Raw genomic sequence first — 12635 nt, forward strand, 5'->3', positions numbered from 1 at the left:
GAGAAGCAGACTCCATGCTGAGCAGGGAGCCCGATGTGAGGCTGGATCCCAGGACCCCAGGATCATGACCTGAGCTAAAGGCAGATACTTAACTGAGTCAACCAGGTGCCCCTAGAAGCTTTAATAAAACTGAAACCACAGGAACCTTAAGAATAACATCTAGTGACCATAACCACTGGAAGCATAGTTCTAGATAATCTCCTTGAGTTGCAGAATAGAATAAAAAGTCTTGGAAGAAAAAAAAAAAAAAAAAAAAAAGCCTTGGAAGGTTTCGTTCAATTGCAGGAGCTGAACCTAAAGTAGCACTGAGGTGTCCCTTCAGGCTTATAGAAGCTCTGCCAACCTCCCAGATTTGAACAGGTCAAACCCAACCTGAAGACTGCATTCCTAGCCTTTTTTTCCTATAGGCCAGAACTCAATTACATTATTTCCTTAGTTACATGGGGTCTCTCTATATAGTTCTAGTCAATATTATCATAAAAATGCAAGAGCTTTTTCAGATCCCTTTTTATACCCTTTTGACTTGCTATTGCAGTTGCTTTTTCTGGTCTACCCTTAAAGAGAGCAAGGAATTCAAAACAGATTGTTCCTAAAGGAAACTAAGCATCCATCCTCCTTTATTCAGGGTTTCTTTTCTTTTTTTTTTTTTTTTTTTTTATTCAGGGTTTCTTGAACCCTCGGACAAATGTGCAAACCATGCACATGGTCTCTCTCTTACACACTTACATGCGCATGTGTGCACACACAGAAATATCAGAGAAACCACTCTAACTGTAGCTCCTATTTTAGGGTAACTGGGCATGCTGTGACCAACCCTTGGCAAAGTGTAAGGGTAAAAGCCAGGTATATGCACTATGGTCCCCCTCCTGCCAATTCTCCCTCCCCCTTGCCCTGAATACAACAGAGGTGCAGAGGCGAGGAGTCTCCAGCCCGAATTACTATAAACTACCAGACACACAGGTAAGAGCCCCATAACCGGCTCTGGTAGAAGGAAACAGGTGACTTCTAGGAACTTCAACATAGTGAAGAAATTAACTGGTGAAAAGTCTCACATTTGGGATCCCTGGGTGGCGCAGCGGTTTGGCGCCTGCCTTCGGCCCAGGGCGCAATCCTGGAGACCCGGGATCGAATCCCACATCGGGCTCCCGGTGCATGGAGCCTGCTTCTCCCTCTGCCTGTGTCTCTGCCTCTCTCTCTCTCTCTCTCTCTCTCTCTCTCTCTGTGACTATCATAAATAAATAAAAATTAAAAAAAAAATTAAAAAAAAAAAAAATAAAAAAAAAAAAAAGAAAAGTCTCACATTTCATTACAAATCTCCATGTCTCCCAATGAAAAAATAGGTATGGAAGAAAAGGAAACTGAGTTGGGTCAGTTTCAATCCAGAGACTTAAGACCCAGTTCTAGCTCTCTCAGTGACCTTAGGCAAGTTACCTAACTGCTCTGGGCCTTAGCTCCCTTACCACACAAAGAACGAAGCATCTTAGACCACAGAAACTCCAAGGTGCTCTACAAGTTACAGGATTCTGAGATTCAGCATATGAAAAAAACAGCTAAAATAGGGGGTAATTATGTTATAGAAGGTGCCCTGGCTTTACCACTAACTGACCTTCCTCTCTTTAGGCAACTCTCTTAACTTTAAGTAAAAGGAAGTGGTCTTTTTATTTAAGAGTAGAGTCCTTAGGAATGCCGGGGTAGGTTGAGCGTCTGCCTTGGGCTCAGGGAGGGATCCCGGGGTCCTGGGATCGAGTCCCACATCGGGCTCCCTGCATGGAGCCTGCTTCTCCCTCTGCCTGTGTCTCTGCCTCTCTCTGTCACTCATGAATAAATAAGTAAAATCTTAAAAAAAGAAAAAAAAAAAAAAAAGAGAGAGTCCTTAGACTGAAGTCACTCCTGTTGGAGAAATTATCATTATTATTATTATTATTTATTTATTCATGAGAGACGCAGAGAGGCTGAGACACAAGCAGGCTCCACGCAGGGAGCTCAATGTGGGACTTGATTCTGGGTCTCCAGGATCACACCCTGGGCTGAAGGCAGCGCTAAACCACTGAGCCACCCAGGCTGCCCGGAGAAAAGATTTCTGAGGCACTCAAGTTCCTCACTTGTGAGATGAGGGGCTGGGCTATGCTGCCCCAAAGATTCAATTCTAAAATGCTGTGATCCATACTAGATTTACCACAGGGGACTCATTTATTTATTTATTAAGTAAGCTCTACACTCAATGTGGGGCTTGAACTCATGACCCCATGATCAAGAGTCACATGGTCTACTGACTGAGCCAGCCATGTGACCCAGCACAGGAGATTTTGAAATTAAAATTCTTTAGGGGGTGCCTAGGCTCAGTTGGTTAAGCGTCTGACTCTTTGTTTCCACTCAGGTCATGATCTTGCAATAGTGGGATTAAGCCCACATCTGGCTCTGTGCTGAGCTGAGCTGAGTGTGGAGCCTACTTGGGATTCTCTTTCTCCTCTCCCTCTGTCCCACACCCGTTCATGCTTGCTGTCTCTCAAAAACATAAATAGGTAAAACTTTAAAAATTAAATTAGGGGATCCCTGGGTGGTTCAGCAGTTTAGCGCCTGCCTTTGGCCCAGGGCATGATCTTGGAGACCCGGGATCAAGTCCCGCGTCGGGCTCCCTGCATGGAGCCTGCTTCTCCCTCTGCCTGTGTCTCTTGCCCCTCTCTCTCTTCTCTCTCTCTCTCTGTGTCTATCATGAATAAATAAAATCTTTAAAAATTAAATTAAGGGGATCCCTGGGTGGCGCAGCGGTTTAGCGCCTGCCTTTGGCCCAGGGCGCGATCCTGGAGACCCGTGATCGAATCCCACATCGGGCTCCCGGTGCATGGAGCCTGCTTCTCCCTCTGCCTGTGTCTCTGCCTCTCCTTCTGCCTGTGTCTCTGCCTCTCCCTCTCTCTGTGTGGCTATCATAAATAAATAAATAAATAATTTAAAAAAAATTTAAATTAAAATTCTTTAGTATACTTTAATTGGTTCAATTTACAAAAGAATCCACAGGGCACACAATTCTTCAAAAACTCATTTAACACTTCAAATGAAGCCTACCAGGCCTCAAAGACCAGCGAGGACCACCCACTTAGTCACCAACTTGTGTGGTTGCCCCAAACCTCATTTTCATCCTCTAGGCACAATCCCCCTTGCCAGCAGAGTTGTGTAAAAGATACAGAAAACACAATCCTTGTCCTCAAACTAAGGTGTAGGCTTGAGCCTAATGAGTGAGTGCACAAGATACGAAAACACACAAAAAGACATAAAACTAAGCAATTTACCAACAAGTAAAAGTTAATAATTACTGTAAGACATAAATATGCAAAGAAGAACTGGGACTGATGTGGGTTAATCACAGAAAGTTCTATGCAGAAGAATTTTAAGAATCAGGATTTTAAAAGCAGAAGGAACCCAGATAGTCTGAGATGAGACCTGAAGCTTGGAATGGGATTCTGAAACAAGGCTCTTTACCTTCCAAGTGTTGGGGGGTAGGTTCCCTGTTCACAAGGCTCCAACCCCCTGAGGCCTCCACTCAGTGTCACTCAGGAGACGCTCCCAGTAACCCATCTTGTTGGCTATTGTCCGACCGAGTCTTCCTTCCTAGTGACAAGCTCCATCGCCAAGGGGATGGATGTGATGTCACAATCAGGAGCACTCTATTAATAGGAACAAGGAAGAAAAAGGTGAGTCAGGGGAACTACCTCCACCGGGCAGTGAGACTAGACAGACATGGATCTGGCGACTGGTTGAAGAGACGATTTCATTAAGGGCAACACGTTTCAGAGCTGGGGACACAAGACTGCCTTCTAAGGATGGAGATCACTGGCTAAGGAATCTCAGACTCACACACACAATCCAGGAGATTCAAACATAGCTGAGACAGGCAGAGAAAGGGACAAGAAAAAAGGTAAAAAAGAGTTGTTTGAGACAGAGGAAGATTCTCGTATTCAGCGCACACAACCACAAGGAATGTCAATGATTCCAGATCTGTGGCTGTACAATGCAGAGATCAACGAAAGCTTACACGCAGAGTAGAATGCTTTAATGTTTCCCAAAGGCTTTCACAAAAATTACCGAAATCATGTAAAAAGAATTCTAATCCTACCCTCCGCCTGAAAAATACTATTTCATAAGAAGATACTCAAGAATGTTCATACAGGTATGAATCTAGTTTCCAAGTCTGAAAATATTCCTGACAGGATCAGGCTCTAAAAAAGAAGAGGAAGAGGTAATGAAATGGGAAATTACTCCTGAGTGGGCGACTAGGAAGACTAGAGGTATGATTAGGAAGATTAGACTCTCATTGCTAAGAGAATGAGACCAAGTAAAGGGGGACAGGCTTCAGATGAAGTGTGCTGTGAGGTCTACTCAATACAGATGAAGTGTGCTGTGAGGTCTACTCAATACTACTACACGGGAGAATAGTAACTGTTCAAACTCCCTTCCTCCCCATCATATGGCCATCAACAGATTAAGGGCTGTGTTACAAAGCAAAAGGATGATGATAATTTTTATGCATAAAACTGAGACCATTTCTTCTTCTGAGTCTGGTACTCATGCTCATTAGTTTACTATGCTCATCAGCCAAACACATTTAGTGCGGTATTTTCAAACCAGAGAGATAAAGGTGTAATGTCGGACACACTTTCTCTTTGGGGGGTAGGGAGGAAGTTGTTTCTCCCTCACCCATAACACAAGAGGAGTGTAATGCTGCCCTCATTTTGACAACACCCTATTTCCCAACAGCCTGGCATATGCACCTGTACTTCACAAAATGCTTCCAGGAACCACTGTTGGTGGCTCTGCTCAGTCTTCTAGTGACAAGCTCCAGACTCAGCAAGCAAATCTTGCCCATGCTGGAATGCTCCCTTAGCCAGAAGAAAACAGGAGTTTTCAACTAAGAGGAGGACCAGGAGTTAGGAGACCTGGGTTCTGGTCCCAGCTCTGCCAACTGCAGGCCTTTAAACAAGTCAGTATCTCTTCTGTAGTTTTCAATGTCTTCACCTGACAAGTAGGAAAGATACCTGCCTTTATCTACCTTACATGTCGTCCTGGAAAATCAAAGACATAATAAGTGTGAAGACATACTGAATACAGCTGTGTTTCAGGTAAGGCATTTGTAACAATAGAATGCAAAATAAATTTAGAATACTGGAGGCTAGTGAGGAAATGCTTGAAAGCAGCTTGTTCCTTTTCAATGACCAAGAACCAGCCCCAGACACAAAGTCTGGCTGGACACACAGAGTAGTAACATCATCACATCCCTCAGATTCCTGTCCACTAGTCTACCCCATTCCCATCTGGGGGAAAACTATCAGCCAGCGACACTATCGACTTCTTGCCTAAAACCACCTGTACAGGACCACCACCATCGCAGCCCAGTCCCTTGGGCAAACACTCTCACCTCTCTCGGCTTTCTGCTCCTCCGTCAGCCCCCTCCCCCTTCCCCAGTTTCGCAGAGTGCTGGGTTAGGGCAGGCTCTCTGGTGTGTGAAGCCTGCGAAAAGGGCCCGGTTGCAAAGCCAAGGAAGGGATGTAAGGAATGTAAGATTCCTTCAAGGAGGGGGGCGGGGGGGCGGGGGAAGGAATGGAGGAAGACAAGGCTGCCAAGGACCAGGCACGGGAGAGGAGCCAAGCTCCGCGCGGCGAGGGCGGGGGCTCAGGTTCCACCGCCCCTGCCCAGGCTACCCCCCAACGTCCCCTCCCCTCCCAGCCCGCCGTCACTGCCATTTAAACACCACGTTGTAGCCCCAGGTCCCCTCCTCCCGGTCCTCCCGTCGGCCAGGCCCCCTCCCGCACCCGCCTCCCCTACTCCAAAGCAGCCTCCAGCGCCCCTTCCTCACCTCCGACTCCTCCCTATTCCCGCTCCCTTCCTCCATTTCTCATCTCTGCTCCCGTCCCTTGTCCCGACCTCCGGTATCTCGAGCCCCCGTCCCAACCCCCGCGGGACATCTCCCCCTCCCGTCCCACAGCCTCGTAGGCGGGAGCCGGCGCAGGCGCAGTACGCACCGCCCTGGAAGCGGTCTGGACCGTCCGCACCCCGGCCCGGCTGGAGCGGAGGCCGCGGCGGCCGCGGGAGAGCGCCGGTGCCGGTCCCGGCCTCGGCCTATCCTGGGAGGGGAAGGGGAAGGGGAAGAGGAGGGAGGGTCCCAGCCACTCGCCGCCGTGCGCGGAGGGCCCCTCGCCCCGCCCACCGCTGCTACGTAACCCGGCGGAAGTTCGTCACCAGGCCCCGCCCGCCGCTGCTGCGCATCCCGGCGGAAGCTCGTCACCAAGCCTCGCCTCCTCGCCCAAGTTGGATCTGGACTAGAGGCCGCGAGCGACCAACGAGGAGGCGGGGAGCCTGGCCGGGCCTTCTCTCTCCGCCGAAAATGTTTATGATCCCGACGCGGACTCTGTAGCCATGTGGGAGGGAGGACTCGGTGCTTCCCAGCGCCAGTGTGGGGGCGGAGCCCGATGCGGACTCCCAGGGGGGCTGGACCGGGCGGTGGAGCAGCGTCTAGCCCGCTCTCCTGGGGTTGGCCGGGTGCGAGGTCGCGGCGGGGGCTGGCCTGCTGCGGGGCCGGCCGTCTGCTGTTTCCAGAGCGGTGGCCTCCGTCCCGGAGCCTCCCGACCCAGTGATTCATAGTCGCGGGAGAGGATAGTGTAGTCTACTGGGCGACCACTGGGTGGAGGACGAGGGAGCGGCTCGCCGCAGAGCTCTGATCTGGGGTGCCCACCGGGTGGCTGCCTTGCTCCTAGACGCAGAGTTCCCTGAAACACCCAAGGGGAGGGGCGATAGGATGTCCCTCTTCCTAGGGACACAACACGGTAATTGGGAGCGTGGGCAGGAGAGAACCTGGGACCCGAGGAAAGTCAGGCCGAGCCTAAAGCGCTCCGGACGGTAAGGAATTAATCAAGCCAAGACATTACAATGACATGACCTGCTAGGCTAATCTGATATTAGATAGTATTTGTTATGGATATTCGCTAAACAAATGGTTGTGGTTTGTGTATGTGTAATTGGCTTATACACAACCCTACCGAGCTGGAGTGTTCTGTTGATGTTCTGACAAGTCCCAAAGGGCCTCCTCTGTTAACTCCTCCGGGGGCGGGGAGACCCTGGGCTCTAGGTAGATAAGTGCATTAGGAAGAGGAGAGGGACTAAGGCAAATGCTGTTCTTTGTGCCCCGGGTTCCATTCTTCCAAAAACGCTGAGGCAGCCTCTGGTGTGAAGGCTGCTTTTTCCAAAACCGTTACGAAGCTGGGTGGGGGGGTGCATTAAAGATGACCCCAAGGGACGCCTGGGTGGCTCAGCGGTTGAGCGTCGTCGGTCCGGGGCGTGACCCCGGGGACGCGGGATCGAGTCCTGCTGGAGCCTGCTCCTCCCTCTGCCTGTGCCTCTGCCTCTCATGAATAAATAAAATCTTCACTAAAAAAGAAAAAGAGGGATCCCTGGTGGCGCAGCGGTTTGGCGCCTGCCTTTGGCCCAGGGCGCGATCCTGGAGTCCGGGGATCGAATCCCACGTCGGGCTCCCGGTGCATGGAGCCTGCTTCTCCCTCTGCCTGTGTCTCTGCCTCTCTCTCTCTCTCTGTGTGACTATCATAAATAAATAAAAATTAAAAAGAAAAAAAGAAAAGACCCCAAATCAGGAATAAAGGTGAGCGTCATAGCAGTGGGAGAAGGAGCTGTGCCTGCTGTGGGCTAAGCACTGCTTTTTATATAACCTAGGTTTTCTTGTCTGCAAAACGGAATTCCATATTTAAGAATTGTCGAGAAAATAAGTGAAGCGCTGAGATGGTTTCAGACTTTTGTCCGCGGTCTTAGAAATAAAGTCTGGGAGCCTGCGTGTAGCTTCCCGGTCAAGGAAGCAAAGCTGGGCCCGAGGCGCCTCCTGGTGGTCGGCCTTCGCGCGGCGCAAGCCCGCCGCGGGGCTCCTTTAACACTTGAGGTCCGCCTCTCGCCGCGCGGGAAGCCGGGCCCCCATTGGCTCCGCGGGGGCGGGCGCGGGGCGCACGGGGACGCTGCTGATTGGCCGCAGGGCAGCCGGGACTTCCGGGCGTGGCGGCGCTCGCGCGTCCCCCGCTTCCGGCGGCGGCGGGGCCTGGGGCTCCCCCTGCGGGCGGCTGTGCGGCGGGCGCCGGCCGGCCCGCGGGCTGGGGGGTGGGCTGTGGCGGGGGGATGGGCCGGGCCCCGGCGGGTGCGGACGCGTGTGCGGAGGAGGGCTCGGGAAGGTTTGGCGGCTGAGACTCCGCTGCTCGGAGCTGCGCCGGCTTCCCTGCCCCGTCTCCGGTCGCCCCCCGACTCGGGGGCTTGAGCCTGAGAGCGTCCCGGGCCGGGCCTTCCAGCCCCGAAGCAGCCCACCCAGAGACCCCCGGACTCCGATCGCGAGGTCGGAGGCTCCGGGGAAGTTCTTCGGACCTTCGAGAAGAACTCGAGGACTTGCGGCTGCCCGACCCGAGCCTAGCGTGGCAGGTAGGCCCTGGGAGTGGGGCCCGGGGCGAAGACTCCACGCCTGGAGCCCTCATCCCCCGCACCCCCTAGGGTAGCGCCGAGGCTTGGGCAGCATGACGACGGAGACCTTCGTGAAGGATATCAAGCCCGGGCTCAAGAATCTGAACCTCATCTTCATTGTGCTGGAGACAGGTGGCTATTCGGGGTCAGCGGGCCCCGCGCGCGGGTCCTCGGGCGGGGAGGGCAGCCGGGGGGACACCACCTCGGCGCCTAGCCAGCCAGCGGGATGTGGGGCGCAGCCCAGGCAACCGCTCCTACCGGGCCTCTCCGAGAGCTGGCCTGGAGGGCTGTAGCCGAGTGCAGGGCCGGGGAACTGGCCAGACCCAGGCCTCCCGCGCCGCTCAGGCCCCTCTCCATGGTGCTGTCCCTCCGGCCCCCTCCGCCCACAATCCGATGATCCCTCTTCCTGCCGCCCGCCCCACCGTTGATCTGTTCCCTTCAGGCCGAGTGACCAAGACAAAGGACGGGCACGAGGTTCGGACCTGCAAAGTGGCAGACAAAACAGGCAGCATCAATATCTCTGTCTGGGACGACGTGGGCAACCTGATCCAGCCTGGAGACATTATTCGGCTCACCAAAGGGTAATTCCTGGTTATCCAAGGGCTGTAACAGGCAAGGAGGGTTGAGTTAAAAGTGAACCGCCTCTGTAACTCGTGGAGTATCCTGAATCCTACTTTTTTGCGCACCCACAGGTACGCTTCAGTGTTCAAAGGCTGTCTCACACTATACACTGGACGTGGCGGTGACCTTCAGAAGATTGGAGAGTAAGTGTCTTGGGCATTGGGATGTAGAAGCAGGAGGCCAAGGGAGTAAGTTTAAGGTTTGCAAGGAGGCAGCATAAGGGTGTCCAGTCCATGTCTTGTACCTGGACCTTTTTGAGGCCTCCAGCAGTGGCCCAGAGGCTGAGTCTGAGGCTTTAGCCAATTTCTCCCCTTGCAGATTCTGTATGGTTTATTCTGAGGTTCCTAACTTCAGTGAGCCAAACCCAGAGTACAGCGCCCAGCAGGCACCCAACAAGACGGTGAGTGCCATGGCCCTGATGTGGGGAAGGGAGGGCAGGTCAGGCCAGAAGCATGGTGGGGAGCAAGGTCTGAGTATTTACTTTGTGCCTTCAGGTGCAGAACGACAGCAGCCCCACAGCTCCGCAGCCTGCCACAGGACCACCTGCCGTCTCTCCAGGTACACCTGTTCCCTTCTACTCAGTTTGTCCTAGCTCCTCTTCTCGCCCCAGCCTGAAAAGATGCATTGTTCTCAACCCCTTTCCCAGTTTCTCTTCTCTCAATGTATCCCCTTCCACCCAATTCTTCTCCCAGTTCTTTTAGAAGTCCTTGTGGGGAAAAGATTTAGAGACCTGTTTCTATCACTGATAGAGCTCTGGTACTCTTTTGCCACTACCACTCAAAGACACAAATGAGAACAGTTCTTCCCGCAAGATGGCACTCCTTCTTTCAAACTTGTTTCTCTGCTTCTTTGGTGGGTCCTTGACCTTTTCTCCTTGCCCACCCCCCCCCCACCAGCTTTTATGGGGGTATTTATTTATTCATTCATTCATTCATTCAAGACAGAGAGAAAGAGGCAAAGACACAGGCAGGGAGAAGCAGCCTCTTCACAGGGAGCCTGATGCAGGACTTGATCCTGGATCCCGGGATCCCGCCCTGAGCCAAAGGCAGATGCTCAACTGCTGAGCCACCCAGGCATCCCTCTCCTTGCCCTTTTGGTTCCTTATGCAGTTCTGGTATGGATGGACTTAACGTGGAGTCCATGCTGTATAGCTTTAGAACACTAGGGTTATCACTCTTGAAGCTAAAGACCCTTCTTCTACACCTTGGACCTCAGGGTTATGATTCTTTCATCTCTTATACTTGGAGCCCCTGCTTTTTGATCTCTTGCTTTTGATTAGAATCACCTACCAACATCGCCTCCTTCGTCCCCCGGCTTTTCCTTAGGAACTGGGTTTTTACTGCTCTTTTTCTCCTTCTGGGTCATCTCCCAGCTGATCCTGCTACCCCCTGGGATGTGGCTCTCTCTCACCTCTGATCTGTGCCTTAGGTTTCTCCCTCTGACACTAGGCTTCAGGCTACTTCTGCCCTTCCTCAGTTTGTGTCTATATCCTCAGTTTCCATGGTTTTCAGAATTGTTTGTGTCAGAACCACCAGGGGTTTTTGGGGACACATCATGAAATAACATTTAATTGCACCACAAAAATCAGTATCCATGTTTTCTTAATTTTTTTTTTAATTGATTTATGATAGTCACACAGAGAGAGAGAGAGAGGCAGAGACATAGGCAGAGGGAGAAGCAGGCTCCATGCACTGGGAGCCTGACGTGGGATTCGATCCCGGGTCTCCAGGATCGCGCCCTGGGCCAAAGGCAGGCGCTAAACCACTGCGCCACCCAGGGATCCCCAGTATCCATGTTTTCAATGGAAAATATGGCTGTATATACTTTCAGGTCTCCATAACTCTATGATTTATAAATTTTTTTTTTTTTTTAGTATTTTAAATAAGGTTAATTTAAGCCTGTTGGCCCCTAGTATTCATCTGCCAGATGTTCATTCACTTGGCTATCTAACAGGTACAAAAAGCTTACCAAAAAACATGGATGGCATAAAAACATAAAAACTTTCTATGTACTCTCCTGACTTTTTCTGTGAGTTGAGGAAAAGGCATTACTTTTCCGTTTTGGCCACACTGGTCAAGCAGCCGGGTTTAAGCAGGGATGTAGTTGGAGAACCATTAGCCTGGGACTTCTACCACATTGAGGGTTTATGGTGTCCTCGGTATATGAGAGGCAGGCCTCTCTCTTAACAAACACGTATTGATGAGGAATGCCAAGGAACAAAAGACAGCACCTGCCTTTAGGAGCCTGTAGTCTATGAAGGAGATGGTCCTACAGATTATCATCTGTAGCGGTAGCGGCAAGGTTAGTGATGTGCACAGTTGTGGGACCTCAAGGAAATCATCTCACAGGCCTGGCTCCGATTAAACATGGAAGCTACACACAAAAATGTTACTTATTATTTGGGGGCTGTGAGTAAGAATTTTTTGCTCACTCTTACCCATATTTTCTAAAACGAAAACATATGTATCATTGTGATACCCACCACACTTTTTTTTTTTTTTTTTAAGATCCTTCATACATTTTAACACAGAAACTTCGAGCCTTTCCTCTACCCATGCTTCTCCAGTTTTACAAAGATTTTTGACGAAGGGGCATTTTTGTCAGAGGTCTTAGAGCCTAGAACTAAACAGCGAATTCTAGGTCTGACCTCCGTGGTAGAAAGAGGAGTAAAAGAAAACTACCACACCATGGCTCACGTAGCAACTTCTCAAATGATGGTTTGAGGCTTCTCTGGGGCTCCATTCATACAACCTCCACTCCCTGCAGTCGGTCCAGTTGGCAGGCACGTTCAGCTGTGCTTGATGAAGACCGTGCCCCTCTCTGGGACCTGGACTGAGGCCTTGGGATGGACTTCTCTCCTCCCTTAGTACTCTAATCCCTGTTTCTTCCCCTTCTCCCACTGCTAGCCTCTGAGAACCAGAACGGGAATGGACTGAGTGCCCCACCAGGTCCTGGTGGTGGCCCACACCCACCTCACGTACCCTCGCACCCCCCCAGCACCCGAATTACCCGAAGCCAGCCCAACCACACACCTGCCGGCCCTCCTGGCCCCTCCAGCAACCCTGTCAGTAACGGCAAAGAAACCCGGAGGAGCAGCAAGAGATAGCAAGACGTTCTTCGTCCCTTCCCACCACCCACCATAACCCAGGTGTCTCCTGGAGAACACAGCCTCCTACTAGGCTGCTGGCTTTTGGGGGGTGGGGTGGGGTGGCTGGGTAGGTAGCAGTATTTTAGTCACTAAATTTCATTGCAGGGGTAGGGAGCTGAGGCCTTTAGCCACCCTAAGCCCATACTCCCTGCCTTGCCCAGCTGAAGCTGCCTATCCCCTGGGATTGAAGGCCCTTTGCCTGCCCTCCTTCCTTTTAGAAACCACAGTCACAGTCTGTTTCCAATGTGTGTGATGTGGGAGTTGAATTGAACCCCTCCTTCCTAATAAACGTTACCACTCTGTGTGCTGGACTCCTTTGCTTTTTGTGGGAAAATGGAAAGGTTAGCAGTCGGACATCTGGGCAAGC

At 51.5% G+C, this 12635-nt stretch overlaps 2 protein-coding genes across 6 annotated transcripts in view; one reads left to right on the forward strand and one right to left on the reverse strand.

The window, feature by feature from the left end:
• Positions 1-6219, reverse strand: part of RNF41 (ring finger protein 41) — a 32291-nt gene extending 26072 nt beyond the window's left edge. Inside the window, exons 1-2 of one of the 4 annotated variants that reach the window (XM_072768809.1) lie at positions 6015-6219; positions 3478-3662 (exon numbers count right to left, since the gene is read on the reverse strand). The gene's annotated coding sequence lies outside the window, so the exon portion shown is untranslated. Of the gene's footprint in view, positions 1-3477; positions 3663-5410; positions 5504-5848; positions 5987-6014 lie in introns of those variants that run through there. The other 3 variants (XM_072768810.1, XM_072768811.1, XM_072768813.1) reach the window with 3 other exon arrangements.
• A 1862-nt stretch (positions 6220-8081) lies between these two features.
• Positions 8082-12570, forward strand: NABP2 (nucleic acid binding protein 2). Of its 2 annotated transcripts, XM_072768814.1 has the most exons (7): positions 8082-8460; positions 8530-8631; positions 8942-9080; positions 9192-9263; positions 9439-9520; positions 9615-9678; positions 12027-12570. In XM_072768814.1, the coding sequence occupies exons 2-7, from the start codon at positions 8553-8555 to the stop codon at positions 12224-12226; spliced, it is 636 nt and encodes a 211-aa protein (XP_072624915.1). In that variant the 5' UTR covers positions 8082-8460; positions 8530-8552; the 3' UTR covers positions 12227-12570. The 2 variants fall into 2 exon arrangements, with proteins under 2 accessions (XP_072624915.1, XP_072624916.1); XM_072768815.1 differs by having other exon boundaries at positions 8106-8631.
• Positions 12571-12635: the final 65 nt, after the last annotated feature.

This window comes from Canis lupus, chromosome 11 (assembly GCF_048164855.1).
Source record: "Canis lupus baileyi chromosome 11, mCanLup2.hap1, whole genome shotgun sequence".
Taxonomy (NCBI): Eukaryota; Metazoa; Chordata; class Mammalia; order Carnivora; family Canidae; genus Canis; species Canis lupus.

Bases quoted from the DNA above. Each gene is read 5' to 3' on its own strand.
- NABP2 (XM_072768814.1), top strand. From the start codon at position 8,553: ATGACGACGGAGACCTTCGTGAAGGATATCAAGCCCGGGCTCAAGAAT. The intron at 8,632-8,941 runs GTGGCTATTCGG...TGTTCCCTTCAG, and splicing joins CTTCATTGTGCTGGAGACAG to GCCGAGTGACCAAGACAAAG. The intron at 9,264-9,438 runs GTAAGTGTCTTG...CTCCCCTTGCAG, and splicing joins GACCTTCAGAAGATTGGAGA to ATTCTGTATGGTTTATTCTG.